General features: G+C 45.8%; 1 protein-coding gene across 5 annotated transcripts in view; it reads right to left on the bottom strand.

The window, feature by feature from the left end:
* Positions 1-631: 631 nt before the first annotated feature.
* The window catches only part of TMOD1 (tropomodulin 1), a 40037-nt gene continuing 27874 nt past the window's right edge, over positions 632-12794 (bottom strand). For 2 of the 5 annotated variants that reach the window (XM_083420491.1, XM_083420492.1), the window contains exons 5-11: positions 11594-11683; positions 9614-9741; positions 8920-9027; positions 8408-8551; positions 6423-6567; positions 4998-5056; positions 632-1478 (exon numbers count right to left, since the gene is read on the bottom strand). In XM_083420491.1, coding sequence (XP_083276617.1) covers positions 1476-1478; positions 4998-5056; positions 6423-6567; positions 8408-8551; positions 8920-9027; positions 9614-9741; positions 11594-11683 — 677 coding nt within the window. In that variant the 3' untranslated portion in view covers positions 632-1475. Of the gene's footprint in view, positions 1479-4991; positions 5057-6422; positions 6568-8407; positions 8552-8919; positions 9028-9613; positions 9742-11593; positions 11684-12794 lie in introns of all 5 variants that reach the window. The other 3 variants (XM_083420488.1, XM_083420489.1, XM_083420490.1) reach the window with 2 other exon arrangements.

Genomic DNA, 12794 nt, shown 5'->3' with positions numbered 1-12794 from the left:
ACTTTTTCCCTCCTAAAAAGTAAGGGGAAATGTGTGTGCGTCTTATGGAGCGAATGCAGGCTGCACAGCTATCCCAGAAGCCAGAACAGCAAGAGGGATTGCTGCTTTCGCTGCACAGCGATCCCTCTTGCAGTTCTAGCTTCTGAGATTCAGAATATATTTTTTCCTGTTTTCCTCCTCTAAAAACTAGGTGCGTCTTGTGGTCTGGTGCGTCTTATAGAGCAAAAATACGGTAATTTACAAGCAGTGGAACATTACAAGGCTGGCTGCAACAGACCAGGCAGTGCTGCAATGGATCTGCCATCCATTTTAATAAGTTCCACAGAGGGTGCTGTGCCATGTTTGAAAGGGCCCTGAGCCAATCTCTGCTCCTCAGAGCCTGATAGTGCCCTGAGCTTTTAAGGGCAGCATCAACCTTTGTCCCTCTTTCCTATTGATTTTCGGGGAATTCTTTGATGGGGCATATTGTGACACCGCCACAGAGATTTTGCACCCAGGCAGGCAACACCCTTCTCCTTTGGCAGAAGACCCATTTGATCCAAGGCAACAATAGTGAGGGCAGTTCTTGAAACAGAAGTGTGACAAATGAACAAAGCAGCCATTCAGGAGAATAAAGAGTCTAGACACCTCCTTGTGCTTATCAGAAGACGTTTTTAAGAGAACAACATGTGCAAATTCACTGTTTTAAGGTCTTGGATTCTTCTGCAAGAGAGAAACAACCGACACCCCAGTAGGCAGCTGTCTTCTTGTGACTATTGCTTGGGGGGGGGGGGAAGAGTGGCCTTACATTCTTTCTGTTGGGTGGGTGTGTAGAGACTTATTAACAGATGCTTTATAAACTTAGGTTGCAATGCAGGGCTGTGGATATTAGGCGACTGCAATTCACAAGTCCTTAAAAAAATAACAATGCAAACTGGGTTGATAGAAATGCTGTCAAACTAGTAGCTTCTTTCTAATTCTTGGAGATTGTCAAAATAAAAATAAAAGTATTTTTTTAACCTTTTCTGCTACATTTGCAGAGTAGCATTGCATCCTTTTGTTGTTGTGAACTACTCATGCATATCACACCACACACAAAAATTCCATACCAAAATTAAGCTACAGTCTGAAGCCATCTTTGTGCTATGATGTTATTTTGTCAGAATCCAAAATTAGCACCTTACTGTAAACAGGCTCAAACTGGGATTACTCAAACAAACAAACAAGAAGATGTCATTCTCCACACAATGCTAATACGGGTCTTTGCCTACAATCACTATTTCGTTTAAACCTTCAGTGCGCAAGGATGTCATATGAAGAAGAAAGAAAAAGCAGGCACCACAAATTCTCTGCACTGTTTGCTCCACACCAAAGCGTTGCAATCCAGTGCAAGCACGAGACTTTGCAATCCAGTGCCATTGGCACAGCCAAGAGCTACACTCCGGTCCGGCACTTGGGGAAAATGGGCCCGTTCAGGTCCTCAAGCCGCCTCTTCCTCACTGAAAAAAAAGAAAAAAAGAAATACAGTTGAGGTAAAAGAGCTGCTATGTGCCTGTCCGGTTTGGGGGCAGGGCATTGCCAGAGGTATTCTAAAACAGGCTTCCTCAACCTCGGCCCTCCAGATGTTTTGAGACTACAATTCTCATCATCCCTGACCACTGGTCCTGCTAGCTAGGGATCATGGGAGTTGTAGGCCAAAAACAGCTGGAGGGCCAATGTTGAGGAAGCCTGTTCTAAATTCTCAAATACTTCTTTCACACAGAAGAATGTTTTGTGTGTAAAATCTGTGGTAATAAGCCTGCTAATCTCCTCTGGAAACGATCTAAACAAAGACGGCCATTTCATAGTGACATCCATGCGAGGCCCTTTCTACACCACAAATTTATTTTGGCTCGAGACTGCCTTTCTCCATCGCTCAAGAATCCTAGGAATCTTAATTTGAGGAATTCTATTCCATACTCCACCACTGCCAATTCTTTTACAGTTCCAAGGAATGACCGCAAAGCCACATCACTGTGCAATCCCATAAATCAGGGGTGGCCAACTCCCAAGAGACTGCAATCTACTCACAGAGTTTAAAAACAACCCCATTTTGGGGGGTTCAGGTCAAAGTTGTTCAGCTTTTTTTAGGGAGGAAAGCCCTGCTGAGCTTCTTTGGGGGGAGCCGGTGATCTACCACAGACATCCAGTGATCTACTGGTAGATCACAATCTACCTGTTGGACGTGCCTGCCATAAATGGAAGGAATCTCTGTAATAAACTTTTGTGGCGGTTGTTCCCAGATAAGTGTGGAGAAGATGGCAGCATAGTCTTTTGTGAGGATATGCCTCAACTGTTTTGCCTCCCAGCTGAGAAACCCTGGGAAATTGTTCTATTCCGTGAAAGGACCAGGGGCTGGGGTCTTTGGTCCAACACGGAACAGGCCTTGGGAGACTTTGAGATGAAGTCTTGCTAGTTAAGCCACGTGCTATTGTTGTTGTTGTTTAGTCGTTCAGTCGTGTCCGACTCTTCGTGACCCCATGGACCAGAGCACGCCAGGCACTCCTGTCTTCCACTGCCACCCGCAGTTTGGTCAGATTCATGTTTGTAGCTTCGAGAACACTGTCTAACCATCTCGTCCTCTGTCGTCCCCTTCTCCTTGTGCCCTCCATCTTTCCCAACATCAGGGTCTTTTCCAGTGAGTCTTCTCTTCTCATGAGGTGGCCAAAGTATTGGAGCCTCAGCTTCACAATCTGTCCTTCCAGTGAGCACTCAGGGCTGATTTCCTTAAGAATGGATGCGTTTGATCTTCTTGCAGTCCATGGGACTCTCAAGAGTCTCCTCCAGCACCAGAATTCAAAAGCGTCAATTCTTCGGCAATCAGCCTTCTTTATGGTCCAGCTCTCACTTCCATACATCACTACTGGGAAAACCATAGCTTTTACTATACGGACCTTTGTTGGCAAGGTGATGTCTCTACTTTTTTTCCACGTGCTATTACTGAACGCAAAAGGCACAGAAGACAGATATGTTGGTCTGAAAATGTAACGGGACAGCAGGAGTTTCTTTTGTTGCGTTAAGGCTTAAGCCTGCACGTTTCCATTGTTGAGGGACATCTGAAGGAAGAACCAGTCTCACGCATATCGCAGAGGGGTCAAAGCAGGCCTCTGCGAATACCTGTTAGCAGTTTTGTGTGACATGACAAGAGTTGGGGACTGTCAGACGATACAGAACAAAGGACAAAAATGAAGGCAGTCCTTTCTCAGGAACAGCCACAGAGTCCTCTTGTTGCCTAGGCTGGTGAACAAGCCTGACCTGGAAACTTTTTTGGCGGGTGCAATGATCTGCTTTGGCCAATGACCAGTGTCGAGAGGCTTCCTTACCGGTTGGCCTAGTCTCCCTGCAGATCCACACTTTGGCCAGAGCTAGACGGTGCTGCACAAGAATGAATTCTCAGGTCGGGTCTTCAGGACCTGCTGAAAGTCCTGACCCTCCAGGACTTGGTTTTCTAACCTACTCCGTGCTTGCAACAGGGCAGAACTGTACTGCCAGAATTGGCTCTAAGGTGCATGGGCTTGGAGAGCTAGCTTTGGTATATCTAAGGCTGTGTAAGGAAGACTGATTTTCTAAGGTTTGAAAACTGTAATGGTGAAGCTATTTGGTACAGGCACACATTCTCTCCCCTCTTCTCTGTTTTGCTCTGGTTATTGGCCGAACAGGCCTTCCTGTTTTTATTTCCTTTAAAAAACGCACCTCCCAAAGCTGTTAGAAAAGGGATGCTTGCAGGGTGAAAAATGCATGATGATGATGATGATGATTATTACTACCCTGCCCATCTGGCTGGGTTTCCCTAGTCACTTTGGGTGGCTCCCAACAGAATTAATGATGATAATAATGATACTAATAAATTTATAAAACATCAGACATTAAAAGCTTCCCTAAACAGGGCTGTCTTCACATATCTTCTAAAAGTCAGACAGTTGTTTATTTCCTTGACATCTGATGGAAGGGCAGGCGCCACTACCGAGAAGGCCCTCTGCCTGGTTCCCTGTAACCTCACTTCTTACAGTGAGGGAACCGCCAGAAGACCCTCGGAGCTGGACCTCAATGATGGGGGTGGAGATGCTGCTTCAGGTATACTGGGCCAAGGCCGTTTAAGGCTTTAAAGGTCAGCACCAACACTTTGAATTATGCCCGGAAACATACTGGGAGCCAATGTAGGTCTTTCAGGACTGGTGTTATATGGTCTCGGCGGTCACTGCCTGTCACCAGTCTAGCGGTAGACAGTAATGGCTCAGCCTATCACTCTCAAGGCCCCCTGAAAACATAATCTGTTCACCACCAATCCAGTCCCCAGCAAATGTTGGCTCAATTGAATCTAGAACTGCTCTAAAGAAGGGAATCAGCCAGACAGCCGCTTTTTAGTGGCTGAAATGTGTTACTCTTAAAATAAGCACACTCATCTGTAGTGACATTTGTGTGTGTGGAGTTTCTTGTCATTTCGGGGGTCATTTTTCGAATTGTCTTGCTGTGGGGAGTGCCAACGGCAATTGTATGGGCACACCTTTATTCAATCCTTTGAACCTTTACTGCTTCTTTATATAAAAAGAGGAAGATATAAGCGTCTCTCACCTCACGAATGAATTTCTCTAAAAACACACACACTACAAGTCCCCCCCCCCTTGAAATCACAGGCTACCCTTTGTTGACGTTCCACCTCTTAAATGTATTTGCTTCCAAAAGAGTTAGTTTTCAGTCATTCTGATAAATAAGACCGGGAAGAAGAAAAAGTTGAAAGCGAACAGATCACATTCATGTTACAATGAAGGCAAGAGGCGGCTCGCTCGCTCCCCACACCCCACTCGCTGCAACAGGGCAGATGAAGGTATTTCTAAAGAATAAAACATATCCATAGCAAAGCCATGACAGAAGCTGAAAAGAGAGTGGAGTCGCAGGAAGGCACTGCAAGTTGAAGCCCACGAACGAAACAGAGTGATTGCCAAGAGGAAAGTGGGTGAGGGGAGAATCTATACTTATACATCTTCCAGTTCCGGGGCTGAGGTGTTATGCCAGAGGCCATCACATCGATGTATACGAGCTGCAAATAAGAACTGAGTCAGATATCTTTTGCACAGCTCCTGCCACCACGGAAGCAGACTCTGCGCGGTTCCCAGCCAAACTGACAACTGCTCTTCCCACAAATACTGGACTAGAAAGCTTGGATTAGTAACAACTTTGTCCCACGTGAAGTTGGACTAATCTGTGCAACGGCACCAACTCAGCCAATGGTACCAAAGCACAATATAAAATAAATATTGCAATAGACAAGCTCACTTTTGCACAGCAGCTGCTTAACAAGGTTTGATCACCCACAATCACTGCTGAGGCCCTATGCGAGTCTTCAGGACCTCAAGACATCCCATTGTTCACAGAACAGAGATACGGAGGGCTTGTGCGCCCTGCTATGAAGTGTATATGCTTCGAGTGCAGATTCAGTTCCTGGCATCTTCCATTAAAGGATCCCAGAGAACCAAGGAAGGTTTCTGCTTGACAATCTGAAGAGCAGCTGTCACTCAAAGTAGACAATGATGGGGCAGATGAATCAATGTTCTGCCTCAATATATGGCAGCCTGATATATGCCTACAGGGCTGACCCCAATGTTTGGGGTGTGTTTTTCAATACTTTTGGCAACATCCCCCTCCCTCTTTCAAAATAATTCTGCAATGCTTCAAGGGAGTCAGTTTATTCAGGATATGTGTTCCCCAACTGGCTGGGATCAACCATGAGCAAAGAAAGGGGGGGAAGTGTGAGAAAAATGGCACTGAAGCTCCAGCAACTAGGGGAAATGAGGGCACCAAACAGAATTTGAAGCGCCCCTCTGCCCCACAGAGAAGTTTGGAGGATGGCGATGTGGGAGATGGTATTTTTGGTTGTGGACTCCCCAGTGTTGACTTTGGTATATTCCTTTACTTCCAAGCATTCAACGGCATCTGAGGGGTTGATTATTAATTCTTGATCAGCACTTGTTGATTGTTATTGTGTTGGGATTACAGTGGTACCTCGGGTTATATACGCTTCAGGTTATGCACTCCGCTAACCCAGAAATAGTGCTTCAGGTTAAGAACTTTGCTTCAGGATGAGAACAGAAATTGTGCTCCGGAAGCGCAGCAGCAGCTGGAGGCCCCATTAGCTAAAGTGGTGCTTCAGGTTAAGAACAGTTTCAGGTTAAGTGCGGACCTCCGGAACGAATTAAGTACTTAACCTGAGGTACCACTGTACGTGTTTTAGTACTGCTACAGATATGAGGAAAGCAATCTCTTCTGTTTGCTAAAGAGACAAAATATCAGCGCTGCATTGGCTGGGGCAGAGGCCGGAATTCATGCTGCCTCTGGGCGAAACTGCTTTTACAGACCCAAGAGAATAAGACAAATGGGAGCCCCATCACTTGGAGAAAGCAACTCACCAAGGTCATTGTTGTTCATCATGGCATTGGACGCCCGAAGCCTGGGGCCTTGCTGAGTGAAATGATACCCAAACTTCAAGAGAGACTCGTTCTTTTCTAACATACTCGCAATCTCCATTTCTACCTTGTTGCCCAGGGGCTGGCTCTTTTTTTAGAAAAGGAAAAGGGAAAAGAGTTAATACAGGAACCCATTCAGTTTTTACTTCCCCGTCCACTCGATCTTGACTTTAGATCTTACTTCAGCTCCACAGGGGTGGCCAGTGCCATTTCTCTGCCTGAGGCAAAATGGGAAGGGGGCGTTTTTTGCATGACACATGCCTCCCCCTGCCCCTCACCTTGTTTACAGGGGCTCAGCAGGTGTGGCTTCCAGGTTCTGGCAATCTCATGGGGCTCTTGTGAGGTCTCGATAGAACCCGGAAGCTGCTGCCACTGCTTTCCCACCCCTTCGGTTCTGCCAGCTGAGGCAGGCTGCCTCAGTCTGCTTCTATTAAAGGTCAAAGTCCATCACACTTTCACTGCATGAGCATTCATTTAGCAGACAGGTCAGCCATTGCAGTTCTCTGATTCTATCCTTGGGGGGGGGGGGAACCTCTCAGTGAAACCAGAAAAACATTGAGCAAAACTGGTTTTTTAAAGACCTGCAGAACAGAGAAGGCTGGGCACAATGGTGTCAACGTGCCCGGTTTCCCTCGTAATGTCATCATGGAATGTTTCTGACCATTTCTGAAGGTCAGTGAAGAATTTTTTGCTGATGCAGCCAAAATGGACTTTGAATATATGGAGAATCCCAAGCATACTGAAATTAAGCCCAGCTCAGATTTCAAACTATGCCTGAAGAATAATTCCCTTAACAGGCCAACCAATTGCTATCTTTGTGGTTCTGGAGAGACAGAAGACAATGTGTGCTACAGTATATCCTGTATTGCCGTTTATACACTTCACCTAGCAAATTCTTTTTAGAAAGTCAGCCAGATGATTTCAAAATTAGGTGATTGCTGATTGATGTTTTTTACCCCTTATATCCACTAGCTGCAAGAAAGTCATGGGCTACATGCTTTGACCCAAAACAAGGTTGACGGTCAAAAGGATTTTTGAAAAAAATCTAGACGATTTGTGGAATTACAGAATTTTAAGTTTTAATGATTCGCAGTTCTGAAAACTGATAAATGTTTTGACTCACTCATGGATTGCCTTGTGTATTTTCTGTGATTTAGCCACTGGCTACAAATAATAAACATTTAACTGGCTGAATGGATCTACGCTCTCAGGCTGCACTTTATAACAGTAATAATTCAAGAAGTAAACTGCTTCGGTGAAGCATGAGAGAAGGCACAAGACAGACAGCTGAGCCAGTGCTTCAGTTACTGGAATGAAATGCATGCAAGTCATTTCAGTTGTAAAGCTGGGAGTCATGCTGGGCTCTCATTTTACACTGGTGTGGCTTGCTTGCATTTATTGCTAAGTGATTCTTTAGCCTAACAATGGTATGTTTGAACCCAGCCTACCAGACTAACCATGGTTTGTTTCCTGCCAACAAACCAGAATGTGAAGCCATGGCTTATTGTTTGCTTACAAACCATGGTTTGGTGTCATACGTGAAGCCAAAAACCTTGCTTAACCATGGTTTGCTCAGTCATACAACACAGACGCTTCAAAGGCATGAAGCAAGAGCATCTGAAAAGCAAACCAAGCTTAGGAGAAATAAAACATGGTTTCTTTGCCAAGATGTGAGATGGTTCATGGTTTGTTGAACCAACCATGGTTAAATCGAACCATGGTTCAGCATTAAGTGCAAATGCAGCCAATAGGCCTGTCTTCACTGGATGAATTTGCCTCATCCCTCACCTGTGCATACAATCTACAAAATATGGGTCACTTATTTAACTCTTCCCATGCAACATTTCTGTTTCTCTTCTGAGCATAAAGCAGAACTTTTTATTTTGTTCTTCCTTGTATAACAGAACGGACATGGATTTTTATGTTACCTGGTTGTCAATTTTGAGCTCAATTAGCGTCCTGTTGTCCTGCAGTGCTTCTGCGAGTGCCAGAATTCCTGATCCAGAAATGAAATTTGATTCCACATTTAAGCTCTTCAATACACCGTTGACTTTTAGCATTTCTGCCAATGCCTTCCAGAAATAATAATAAACAAAAGCAGTAATAAGATCATCATCAATAACTAGAAAGCTTATTTTATTGTTGTAAGAACTGTTGTATCGGACCAAAGCAATAGCTTGTCAGGCCAGTGAAACAGGTATTCTGTGGTGCCTGGGACAGTTTCTGAGATTTTTCAATATATGACTGCAGACCCAAAAAGGCCAGGGCCTTGTACTTAACTCCATTTGCTGGCATAACCTTATTTCCAGTTTATGAAAGATCTTTGACACAGGACTTGCATGTTGACACATCTTCATCCAGCAGGCCGCCTTTAAAGGAGAGAGTCCCATTAAACACTTCCCTGAGAAGATTAGCTGAAAGTAAGCTGCCTAATACTTACATAAGCGACAGGGTCATTGCTCCTTGTTCCTACTATGCTGAACTTTTTCACGTACGAGTTGTTCTTCAGAGCGTCAGCATAGGCTTTTAAAGTTGGTATGGGAATGTCCTTCAAAAGAGAAACATGCAGTCAATGGCGTCATAACTACACACACTGAGGAAAACACAACATTAAAAAACGTGATCAGTCCATTCTACAGTGACATGATCTGTAGGTATTTCTCCAGCGCAGGCTTAACTGTAAAGCTCTTGCGGGTGGCACTGTGGTCTAAACCACTGAGCCTCTTGGGCTTGCCGATCAGAAGGTCGCCAATTCAAATCCCCGAAATGGAGTGAGCGCCCATTGCTCTATCCCAGTTCCTGCCAACCTAGCAGTTCAAAAGCACGCAAGTGCAATTAGATAAATAGGTACTGCTGCGGCGGGAAGGTAAACGGCGTTTCCATACACTCTGGTTTCGGTCATGGTGTCCCATTGCACCAGAAGCGGTTTAGTCATGATGGCCACATGACCCGGAAAGCTGTCTGCGGACAAACACCGGCTCCCTTGGCCTGAAAACGAGATGAGCACCGCAACCCCATAGTCACTTTTGACTGGACTTAACTGTCCAGGGGTCCTTTACCTTTTTACCTTTACCATAATGCTCTTGCACAGCTTACATTCATTCTGCTATTTGATGAATGGAAAGAATTCATACCTTTATATTATTGAGATTAACTTCTTCAAGGTCCGGGTCGTTGTTTTTCACTCTTTGCAAGGTTTCTTCTACGTCGGTTGCATTGGGTTCATCAGGAACTGGTTTATATTGTGTGGGCTTGATTATGCCTGCATGGGAAGGGGTGGTGTGACAAGGATAACAAATAAACAAAGAAAAGGCCTACAAGTGTCTCTTCCTCTGACCAGTTCCCCTAGTGTGAGAAAGAAGCTAGTGCCCATCTCTCAGGACTCCAGATCTGAGCCCTGCAGCTTCTGATGCCTGGTAACCATACTGGTTTCACCAGCTTTCATTTCATTTAGGGAATAAAAGAGGAAATCTGATTCTCCGGTATTGGATCTACACAGAAATGGCACGGGATAGTTTTAGCACATAACCAAACAGTGTAATGTGCTCACAACAAGCCTCACTAAATGACCACGAAAGCATACTAAGTGCGGTTGGGGGGAAATGTTTTTCGATTCTGTCTTTGGTTATGCACAAGCAGGTATATCTGAAAAGCTTTCAACTTTCCCCCTAAATCAGGGGTGGCTATCCTGCGCCGCTCCCAATGTTGCTGCCTATACTAGAATTTCTGCCATTCTTGACCGCCGGCTGAGTCCACCTATGCCCTACATTATAGTGCAGCACTAGCCTCAACCCATATTTAGTACCTCCTTCAGTACCTCTGCGCTGTGGGTTAAACCACTGAGCCTAGGACTTGCCGATCGGAAGGTCGGCGGTTCAAATCCCCGCAACGGGGTGAGCTCCCGTTGCTCGGTCCCTGCTCCTGCCAACCTAGCAGTTCGAAAGCACGTCAAAGTGCAAGTAGATAAATAGGTACTGCTCTGGCTGGAAGGTAAACAGCGTTTCCGTGCGCTGCTCTGGTTCGCCAGAAGCGGCTTAGTCATTCTGGCCACATGACCCGGAAGCTTTACTCCCTCGGCCAGTAAAGCGAGATGAGCGCCGCAACCCCAGAGTCGGGGTTACCTTTACCTCAGTACCTCTTCCTGTGCGTTTTCACCCTGATTCGAATTCCAACTGGGTCCCATACCCCCCCAATACTGGTGAATGGTCGGGCCACCTTTATACCGCTTAAAAGACAAATGGAACTAAGCAACAAACAAACAAAGAAAAATCAAAACCTCCTCAGAAGATGGGTCTTCCCTGAATGGAAAGAGGAGAATGTTTACTCAGCGGTAGACCTGCTGAAAGGGCAGGTGTGGGGAAACTTTGGCCCACCAGTTTTTGCTGAGCTACAACTCCCATTATCCCCAACCACTCACATACTCACTGGGGCTGATGGGAGTTGTAGTTCAGCAATATCTGGAGGGCCTAAAGGTCCCCACACTTGCGATAATAAGTCCTTCCCAGCCAGCAAACCTGATGATCCCTGGGCCTCCCAGAAAGGAATTTGCTCTCTCATAAAAAAAGCCTAGAGGTGGAACACTAGACAACGAATCCTCCTAGAATACCACGGAGAAGAACTTACAAGGACAAAGCCAAGAAAATACATTGGTAATGATTCACCTCAAGCATATGCATTCATTCAACAAGTACAGTGGTGCCCCACAAGACGAATGCCTCGCAAGACGGAAAACCCGCTAGACGAAAGGGTTTTCCGTTTTGGAGGTGCTTCGCAAAACGAATTTGCTATGGGCTTGCTTTGCAAGACGAAAATATCTTGCGAGTTGCTGCGATTTTTTTCGCTCCCCACCCCCTTTTTCTAAGGCACTAAGCTGCTAATAGCCTTGTAGCAGCTAATCCGCTAATCCCTTAAGCCTTTAATAGCCGCTAATAACCGCTAAACCGCTAATAGCGCTAATCCGCTAATGGGGTTGCTTCGCAAGACGAAAGAAACGCTAGACGAAGAGACTCACGGAACGGATTCTTTTCGTCTTGCGAGGCACCACTGTACTGGAAACACTATACCTATTGGCTCAGGTGTCCAGAATATGTCATGTGGCTGCAAATCTTACTTACTATCCAAACCTTCCTTGTTGACTATAGTCGAGCTTCCAAGTGCTTCGTAATATTGTTGGTTACTCATCAGGGTATGCATGCCAAGAATAGCTACATGAGAGAGGAGAGACATAAAACAAAACAAGTTAAGCAAAACAACTAAACTCCTTTCTTGGGAAAGTGAGAATCTGGCCAAAATACATAGAAGGCTGGGGCGGAAAGCACGAAACAGCAGAATTCAAGTCGATTATGTTGTTCACATTTTGGGTGGACTCGGAGGACAATGCAAGAAGATCCAATGCGCTGGGTGGGACTCAACATAATTTACATAAAAATTGTGAGAGGATATGATCCCATGTTTCTCAGTAGTCACTTTGGTTGACCACAGATGATCTTTTACCATGCAGCAACTTACTGGTTCGCGTGTAATGCTAAGCTGTGGTTTAGCATGAGCTGGGACAAGTACAGTCGTGCCTTGGTTTTTGAACAGCTTTGTTCTCGAACATTTCAGCTCCCAAATGCCGCAAACCCGGAAGTGTGTGTTCCGGTTTGCGAACTATTTTTGGAAGCCGAACGTCTGATGGGGCTTCCGATTGGCTGCAGGAGCTTCCTGCAGCCAATCAGAAGCCGCACTTTTGTTTCCAAACATTTTGGAAGTCAAACGGACTTCCAGATCGGATTCCGTTCGACTTCCAAGGTACGACTGTACAAGCAAAGCCTCAGGCTTGATTGCTTCCCCCTCTTGCACAACTGGTTTCTGTAGAGTTTTACTCCTCTTTCCATGAATCCCGGTTTATCCCTACATAAAAAGGTAAAGGTACCCCTGCCCGTACGGGCCAGTCTTGACAGACTCTAGGGTTGTGCGCCCATCTCACTCAAGAGGCCAGGGGCCAGCGCTGTCCGGAGACACTTCCGGATCACGTGGCCAGCGTGACAAGCTGCATCTGGCGAGCCAGAGCCACACACGGAAACACCGTTTACCTTCCCGCTAGTAAGCGGTCCCTATTTATCTACTTGCACCCGAGGGTGCTTTCGAACTGCTAGGTTGGCAGGCGCTGGGACCGAACGACGGGAGCGCACCCCGCTGCGGGGATTCGAACCGCCAACCTTTCGATCGGCAAGTCCTAGGTGCTGAGGCTTTAACCCACAGCGCCACCCGCGTCCCTATATCCCTACATACAAACCAGAAATTGTGATTTAAAACAAAACTCTGGTCAGCTAT

This window comes from Podarcis tiliguerta, assembly GCF_965153285.1.
Source record: "Podarcis tiliguerta genome assembly, chromosome: 17".
Taxonomy (NCBI): Eukaryota; Metazoa; Chordata; class Lepidosauria; order Squamata; family Lacertidae; genus Podarcis; species Podarcis tiliguerta.
Note: the sequence above shows the minus strand (reverse complement) of the source record. Positions and strands in the feature narration are given on the sequence as shown.